The 8,500-nt window shown below is 69.8% G+C and overlaps 1 protein-coding gene across 1 annotated transcript; it reads right to left on the reverse strand.

Annotated features, from left to right (window-relative positions):
* Nucleotides 1-562: 562 nt before the first annotated feature.
* Nucleotides 563-5,596, reverse strand: RDH8 (retinol dehydrogenase 8). Its single transcript, XM_054013208.1, has 6 exons — nucleotides 5,491-5,596; nucleotides 4,637-4,798; nucleotides 4,118-4,297; nucleotides 3,839-3,932; nucleotides 3,093-3,276; nucleotides 563-835 (listed from the first exon to the last, which is right to left on the reverse strand). Exons 1-6 carry the CDS (start codon nucleotides 5,594-5,596, stop codon nucleotides 611-613), a joined length of 951 nt encoding a protein of 316 aa, XP_053869183.1. The 3' UTR covers nucleotides 563-610.
* Between the last annotated feature and the right edge of the window lie 2,904 nt (nucleotides 5,597-8,500).

The raw sequence follows: 8,500 nt of genomic DNA on the forward strand, positions 1-8,500 counted from the left end.
TGCAGGCCGTTCCTACAGGCCGGGGGCTCAATCCCGGGAGCAGGGACTCTGAAAATCGTGGTGGAGAATCAGCTGAACACGAGCTGCCCGTGCGACGCTGGGGACAAACGGGCTAAGGAGATCCCGGGCGGCGTGACCAGGGGAATGTCGGGGAGGAGCTGAGTGGCTATTTTCCCCTTGGTTTTGGCACTGGTGCGACGGCTGCTGGGATCCTGGGCCCAGTTCTGGCGCCTGTCACTCCAGGAGGAGCTGAGCAATTCGAGGGCTCAGAGAACAGCCCTGAGAAGGATTCTAGGGTTAGAAACCTGCCTTGGAGGGACAGACTCCACGTGCTCAGCGCTATTTAACGTTGGGCAGAGACAGGGCAGGGGGGACCTGGTCGCAGGCCGGAGGTACCTACGTGGGGAGCAGAGATTTAATAACCGGCTCCCCAGTCCAGCAGACATTGGTGGAGCGGCTGGACGTTGAGGCTAGAGAACTTCAGCTGGAAATAAAGGGCACGGGGTGAGCAGCAAAGGGAAGCAGCCGGTGAAACAGCTGCCGTGACGGGGTTCAGGGCGATTCTCCACCCTGGCGCTGCACGGGGTCCTGGCTGGTTTGGGAGGCGGGCTCAGGCCGGGGCGACCCTGCGGCGGAAGCACTGGCAGGTCAGGCAGCGCAGGGCCCGCATGCTGAGGTGGAAGAGCGCGCCGTAGTTGAAGAGCAGGTTGTGGTAGGTGCGCACGGACATCTCCCCCGAGGGGTCGGCGTACTTCAGTGCCGTCAGCGGCGTGTACAGCGGGTTGGTCAGTGTGCGGAAGGGGGGGCGACCCGCGCCGATCACCTGCACCACGGCCTGCCGGGAGAGAGGGGTCAGCGCCCCATTCCTCCGTGTGTCTGGCTCGCTCGCCCCGTCCGCCTGTCCGTCCGTCCCGTCCGTCCGTCCCCACGGCTCGCTCACCCCATCCGCCCCTGCCCACCCAGACCCCAGATGTCCCACCCTCACCTGCCCCCCAGTGGCTGGAAGTGGTCTTGCAGCAGCAGTGCCTCACTTTCCCCAGTGTCTCTCTAGCTCCATCAGGCTGTAGGAGCTTCGGGAGCCTCCGGCCAGGCCACGGCAGAGCCTGCGACCGACTCTTCCACCCGCCTGGCTCAGCTGCCCCCGGCTGCCACGAGCCGTCCCCGCCCCGAGCCCGGCGGGACAGAGCAGGGAGTGGGGCGGTGGAGCAGGGTGGTTCCCCGCTCCTGCCCAGAGGGGTTTAAAGACAGCCCTGGCAGAGGGCTGGGGCAGGGGAAAAGCTACTGGGCTGATTGGGGAAGCAGCCGCAGCTGGGCCACGCCCCAATCAGGGCCCGGGCGGGGGGGCCCTATAAAGGCTGGGAGCCAGGCGCAAAGACTCAGCCTCTCTCTGCGTTCAGAGGGAGTAGGGTTTGGCTGTATGGGGCTAGAGACAGGGTACCTGAGTGGAGCAGGGCTGGGGACAGGCTGAGGAGCTGGGGAGCTCCTGCCTGGAAAGCCCCAGGCTGCGGCCTAGTAGGAGGCCAAGGGGAGCTGGGGGTTGCAGAGGGCAGCCCAGGGCTAGGCCAAGGCAGCAGGTCCAAACCCCCCTTGCCAGTGATGAGTGGCTGATACTGCCGTCTGCCCCAGGGCGTGGGGCTAGACGATGACTGGCCGTAGTCGTATACTGTCACGGAGTGTGGGGGAGTCAGGGCCCTGCACCCCTCTTCCTGCGATTCCCCGGGACTCTCAGCCAGCCGGCAAAACAGAAGGTTTATTAGATGACAGGAACCCAGTCCCAAGCAGAGCGTGTAGGTACAACCAGGACCCCTCAATCAAATCCTCTTGGGGAGCGCAGGGAGCTTAGACCCCAGCTTGGGGTTCCCTGCGTTGCACCACCCAGCACCAAACTGACACTAACCACTCCTCCAGCAGCTCTCTCCCCACTCCCCTCTGCTCCTCCTCTCCTTTGTCCAGTCTCCCGGGCAGGTGTCACTTCTCCCACCCCCCCTCCTGGCTCAGGTAGCTTCCTTCCCATCCCCAATGTAACCCCCCTGCAACATTCCCAGGTCATATCCGCCCCCTCCGTCACATATACTGAGCTGAGGTGGGAATAGTGGGTGGGGGACTGAGGGGTTACTGCCAAGGGGCAGTGCCCCAGATAACAGGGCACCGGGTCCGGGAGGGACACCGGCCTGCAGCGGGCGCTCCAACGGCTAATGAGCTAATTCCCGAGAAGACCAGCAGGAGGCGCCGGCGGGGTGAGTGCGCCCTGCTCCAGGCGGATTGACCTGGGGATGTTGCGTGGGAATTGTATTGAGACTGTCGGCATTGGTGGTGGGATACCTGAGCCCAGGAGGGGGCTGGGGCCAGGTGACACCTTTTGCCCGGGGAACTGGACAAAGGCTGTGGGAGGAGCCATGGCCGGGGCTGGGAGGAGGCTGCTGGAGGGTTTTTTAGTTTGGAGCTGGCTGGGGAAATGGAGGGAGCCCCAAAGCTGGGGTCTAAGCTCCCTGCCCCGGGGGGACTTGATTGAGGGGTCCTGGGCTTCACCCCCCACAGGGGCCAGCACACACCCCCCGCCCAGGGCGATCCGGCCTCTCGCTCCCCAGTGGGACGTCCCCCTTCAAACCCACCTCTCACCAGCCCCCACTGCTGGCACCAGCCTCAGGCCGCTGGCTAACCCTTTCCAGCCCAGGTCCACGCACTGCCCCATCCGCCTGCTCCCCACTCACACCCCTTTTCTGTCTGTCTGCCCTCCTCATCCGTCCCCCACTCGTCCCCCTTGACCTGTGTCTGTCTGTCCCCCAGGACACGTCCGTCTGTCTGTCCAGGAGATCCCACCTCCCCAGCACTTGGTGCGTCAGCTGATTCTCTAGGCGGGATGGGGCCCAGCAGTGGGAGGCTGGGTCTGGGTGTGCCAGACATTCGGGGGTGTGGGGGGGGCTGGGTGTGCCAGACATTGGGGGGGGGCTGGGCCTGCCAGCCTGGAGGTGGGCGTGGGGCTGGCCAGGGAGCCTGGGCGGCCGCGGGAGGCCAGGCCCGGGCAGGGAGATCCCCAGGTCCATGGGGCTTGCCGGGGGGAGGGAGCCGCAGGCTAGGGGAGGGGAACCCACCTTGGCCACGGCCTCGGGACTCTGGCCCATGGTGGAGAAGATCTCGCGGGAGGCCGGCAGATACACCTCCTGGAAGTAGCGCAGCGTGGCCGGGTCGGTGCCGGGGAACTCGGAGCGGGACACGTCCTCCATCAGCTTCAGCTCGAAGTCCGTGTTCACCGGGCCCGGCTCCACCAGGGACACGCTGCGGGGAGCAGAGCCTCAGGGGCTGCGGGCGCTCGGCTCTGGGGGAGACTGAGGGGGCTGCGGGCACTCGGCTCTGGGGCTGGGGGGCCGGTGGGGCTGCGGGCGCTCGGCTCCAGGAGGGTCTGGGGGGGCTGAGGGCGCTCGGCTCCAGGGCTGGGGGGCCGGTGGGGCTGCAGGCGCTCGGCGGCTCCGGGGGGGGCCGGGGGGGCTGCAGGCGCTTGGCTCTGGGGAGGGGCCGGGGGAGCTGCGGGCGCTCGGCTCCGGGGCGGCCGGGGGGGCTGCGGGCGCTCGGCGGCTCCGGGGGGGCCGGGGGGGCTGCGGGCGCTTGGCTCTGGGGGGGGCCGGGGGAGCTGCGGGTGCTCAGCTCCGGGGCTGGGTCTCAATGTACTTGGGCAGCCTGAACCCCCCCACTGAGCCCCTGGGGCACGTGGCAGCCACAGGCCTGGCAGACGGGGCTGGGGCCTGAGCCCTGTGCTCTGGCCTGGCCTGGGGAACAACTGGGGACCCCAGGCCCCACCCTGGGCACCCCCCCCCCGCCCCCAGGCCCCCCCGGCACTCACAAGACGTGGAACTGGAGCAGCTGCACGGCCAGGCTCTCGCAGAAACCCTCCATGGCGAACTTGGAGGCCGCGTAGACGTCGTTAAACACAATACCTGTGGAGAGGGGGGTGAACTTGGGGGGGCAGTGCGGCTGGGGGGGCCACCGGGGTCCATTAACCCACGGCACCCCCCATGGCCCACTGTACCGCCCCCTCTGCCACTCCCCCGACTGTACCCCTCCCCGACACCCTCGCCGTACCCCCCCGGTGCCCGGCCCCCGGGTGCTGCCAGCCCCTCACCCTGCAGCCCCATCACGCTGCTCATCACCACGATGTGGCCGCTCTGGCGCCGCTTCATGTCGGGCAGCACGGCCTGCACCATGCGCACGGCCCCAAAGAAGTTGGTCTCGAAGACGCGTTTCATCTCCGCGATGCTGATGCTCTCGATGGGCCCGATGTGCCCCACGCCCGCGTTGTTCACTGGGGGGGAGACGCTCAGAGCCCCTGGCCCCCCTCAGCCCGATGTGGGCAGAGAGAGCCCCTACGACACAGCCCCTGCCCCGCTGCCCCCCCAACTCCCCTCCGGCATGGCCCCTCCCCTGCCGCCCCCCCAGCCCTCCCCCGGCATGGCCCCTCCCACGCCATGCCTCCCAAATCCCCCAGGCACAGCCCCTCCCCCACTGGCCCCCCCAGCTCCCCACAGCCCAGTGCCCCCATCCACCCACACACTGTCCCCCCAGCCCCCTCCTGAGCCCCCCCCGGCCCCCAGTAGCTCGGCGCCCCCTGCTGCCCCCCCCAGTTGCCCCAGCCGCGTCTCACCCAGCACGTCGACCCGGCGCTCGGGGAGGCCGCCCAGGCACTCGGCCACCGAGGCGTCGCTGCAGACGTCCAAGCGCCGGATGCTGAGGGTCCTGCCCAGGGCCGCGCCCGCTGCCTGCTCCAGCTTCTCCCTCTTCTGCAGGTCCCGCATGGTGGCGACGACTGGAGGGCGCAGCGGGTCTGAGGGGAGGGGGCGACACGGGGCCCAGCCAGGCCCCTGGGCTCCTCCTGCCCCCCTGCCCTCCCAGCCCGGCACGGCCCCTCCTGCCCTGCTCCCCCCATCCTGGCACCGGACAGGGGAGGGGCTGGCTCAGAGTCAAGGGGTCAAGCCGGGATTCTCGCTCCCTAAGAGGCTTTGGTGTCACGGGGCCACATTAGCCAGGCCAGGCCTGGGGGGAGGGGGGCAGCTGCCAGGCCAGGGCCTGTATTACTGAGCGGGGGGCGGGGGTGTCACACCCTGACTGGGGGGGGGGTCAGCTAAGGTGTGTGTGGGGGGTTATGCAAGTGCCCTCCCGGCGGCCCCACAATCTGCTCTGGGATAATCTCGGGGAAAGGTGCCAGGGAGGGGCCGGGCGGGGGTGGGGCGCTGGCTGGGGGGCACCAGGCCACCCCCACTGCAGCCCCCAGTTCCAGGCCATGCTGGGCCCAGAGGCTACTCCTGGCCCCCCAGGGCTGGGAAAGACCCCCCAGTCCCCCCCCAGCAATCCCCAGCGCAGGGGGGGCAGCCCCTGGGCACCGCATCCCCCATGCACCCCGTCCTGCACCCCTGGCACCCATGCCCCCCTGCGGCTCCCCACAGCCCCCCCGTGCCTCACAGGCCCCCCACAGCCCCCCCATGTCCCGCAGCCCCTCACCCTGGTAGCGCTGGCCGGGGTCCTGTGCCAGCTGCACGGCCAGGCGGAGCCCGATGCCCGAGGAGCAGCCCGTGACCAGCACCGTCCTCGGCCCCGCGCTGCCCATGGCTGAGCTGCCCGCCACCCAAAGGCTCTTATGGGATCAGACCCGGCGTCACGTGGGGCCAGGGATCAGCCAGTCCCTGGGCAGCCCTGAGCCCAGCGGGGCTGGGCCGGGCGGGCCAAGGCCTGGCCCCCGCCCCACTGCCCCTGGCCCCCCAGCTCCTGCCATCCCCTGGTCCCCCTCTCTCCTCCCCCCAGCTCCTGCCATCCCTTGGCCCCCTCCCCCCTGCCCCTGGCCCCCCAGCTCCTGGCATCCCCTGCCCCCCACCTCCCTGCCCCCCAGCCCTTCACACCCCTCCCCCTCCCACCTTATCATCTCCTCCCCCCAGCCCCGCCTGCCCTTCCACCTGCCCAGTCCCCCGTGGGGCGGCCACGGGTCATGAGCACCCAGAGAACGGGGGAGCATGTCCCCTGAGCCTGGTACCATGGCAACATGTGTGGGGCTGAGATGCTGCCCCCGCCCACCCCCCGGCTCAGACGCTGCCCACTAGAGTGAGTGAGGACACCAGGCCCCCCAGGTGCTGGCCCTGTCCCCCCAGCTCAGCCCCCCCCCCGGTGACCCTGGGCCTGGCACGGGCTGTGTCCCTGCACCCACCTGCCCCACGCCGGGTGTTCAGGACCCCCCTGCTCTGTCCCACTCCTCGTGGGGCTGGGAGGGGCAGAGCTCTGGGCCATGTGGGTGGGAACCTGGGACCCCCTGCCCCATAGGACGTGGGGCTGGGGGGACAGCAAAGGGGTGTCTGGGGCTGACTACAGAGGCCAGGTTCACGGGGGGCAATGGCAGGGGAGGGGGCCAGGACTCCTGGGTTCCATCCCTGCCTGGCTGTGACTTCCAGGGGGTCCCTTCCCCTCCCAGTGCACAGGGGTCGGGGGCAGGGAGGCTGGTCGCTCTGTGCTGTGGGATTTCCCCCCGCCCCCCGCGTGCTCCTGTCAGCCCCTGACATGGGAGCCCCGGGGCAGCTGGCCAGGTGCGCGGTGGAGACTCCCCCCCCCCCCGCCCCCCGCCAGGAATGTGGGACGTGGCGCCCACGGGGTGGGGGGCCCCGGAGCCAAGCGGGGGGGCCGCAGGGGGTGGGTAAAGGTGGCTCCTGGTGTTGGTGCTCTGAGCTGCTGAGGGGCATGGGGAGGGGAGGGACACCCAAGGTCAGAATGGGAGGCCTTACTCCCCCAGCCCTGGGTTCCCCCCAGCTCCGCTAGTGCCCCTCACTCCCGACCCGCAGCCCCCTGCTAGGCCAGCCCTGCCCCCCCCCCATCCCTGCCGGTGCCCCTCACTCCCACCCGTAGCCCCCAGTTATCCCTGCCCTACCGGTGCCCCTCACTCACGACCCGCAGCCCCTGCTAGCCCAGCCCTGGCCCCCGGGAAGCTCTCACAAGGGGGGGATGAGCGGGACCTGCTGGGGGGGGCTCTGTAACTCCCCCTGCTCCTCCGGCTCCCCCCTCAGATGCAGCCCCAGCTCCCCAACATGCTGGGTCACGGGGGGGGAGGCGGGGGCTCAAATGGGCTTTTCCCAGCTGGCCTCAGGCAGCGCTTGGCCCCCTGCCTTGTCCCCCCAGCAGAGCAGCTGGGGGTGGGTGCCGCGGCTGGGGGCACAGGGCCGGTGGGAACCCATGGCCCGGCCTGGCCCAGGGGGCCCGTTACTGCAGAGACGCTGTAAATATTTGCCAGGAGGCGGAGGGGGGTCAGTGGGGTTGGAGCCGAGCTGGTGACTCACGCAGTGAGGCGAGGCGGGGAGCAACACCAGCTGCATGGCCGCGGGCGGGACCCTGGGCTAGCAGGGGCTGCGGGTCGGGAGTGAGGGGCACCAGCAGAGCTGGGGGGGGGCAGGGCTGGGCTAGGAGGGGGCTGTGGGTCGGGAGTGAGGGGCACTGCAGGGCTCGGGGGGGTCCACACATCTGGTTTCTGAAGAGGGAAAGAAACAGTGACATAAATAACCCCGAGGTCCCACAGGCCACAGGAAGGGCTGGGAAAAGGTGTCTGGGGCAGAGACAGACGGACAGACAGACGCCGTGGGCCATGGGGATGGGGGGGTGGCACCGGGGGCACCAATGGCAGTGCTACCTTCGCTCCACTGGGGTCTGGGCTGTGGGAGGCGGGGGGGGGCAGCGTGGCCTAGTGGTCAGAGCAGACCCACAGGGGAGTGAGGGGCTGCCAGGTGGAGCCAGGCCCCCTGGGTCGGTCTGTCCAGCCAGGAGAACCGGCACTGCCCGCGGCTCATTGGGCCCAGCTGAGCTCGGCGGAGACCCTGACAGGTAGGGGGTGGGGAAGGGTTCAAGGTTTGGAGGGGGAGGGGCAGGGGGTATCTGGAGGGGTTAGCACAGCATTTGGGGGCAGGTGGGGGGCATGGGGACGCGGGGGGAGGGGATGGCTCAGGCTGTATGGGGGAGGTGGGGGGATGGGGCTGTGGGGGGGGGGCTGATGGTGGGGGGGAATCAGGGGGTGTGGGGGGAGGCAGGTGACAGGCTGTATGGGGGAAGATGGGGGGCGTGGGGGGAGGGGGGTTGCAGGCTCCGTCTGCACCTGGCCTCGGGAATGAGCAGTCCCCGCCCTTGGCCACCAGAGGGCAGCTGTGTGGGGAGTCCCCCCCCGGGGGGGGGTCAGTGGGGAGGGACTGGTCCATGATGGCGGTGGGGGGGACACAGCAGCCTGGTCCCAGCTGGGGTTGGCCCGAGGGGGGAGGGGTGCTGGAGTTCGGGGGGAGGGGGAGGGCATCTGAGGCTCTAGGGCCGGTGACGTTGCCCGGCCCCGGACTGGTAGATGGACACACGGTGCCCACCTGGCAGAGCCGGGGGGTCTAACACCCCAGTCCCCCCCCAGCCCCGGGGCTCCCCTCTGGCCTGGTTCCTGAGCGCAGCATTGGGGGCTCAGGCGAGAGAGATGCCAGGGGGGCGCAGGACACCTGGGTTCCAT

This window comes from Malaclemys terrapin, chromosome 23 (assembly GCF_027887155.1).
Source record: "Malaclemys terrapin pileata isolate rMalTer1 chromosome 23, rMalTer1.hap1, whole genome shotgun sequence".
NCBI classification, from domain to species: Eukaryota; Metazoa; Chordata; order Testudines; family Emydidae; genus Malaclemys; species Malaclemys terrapin.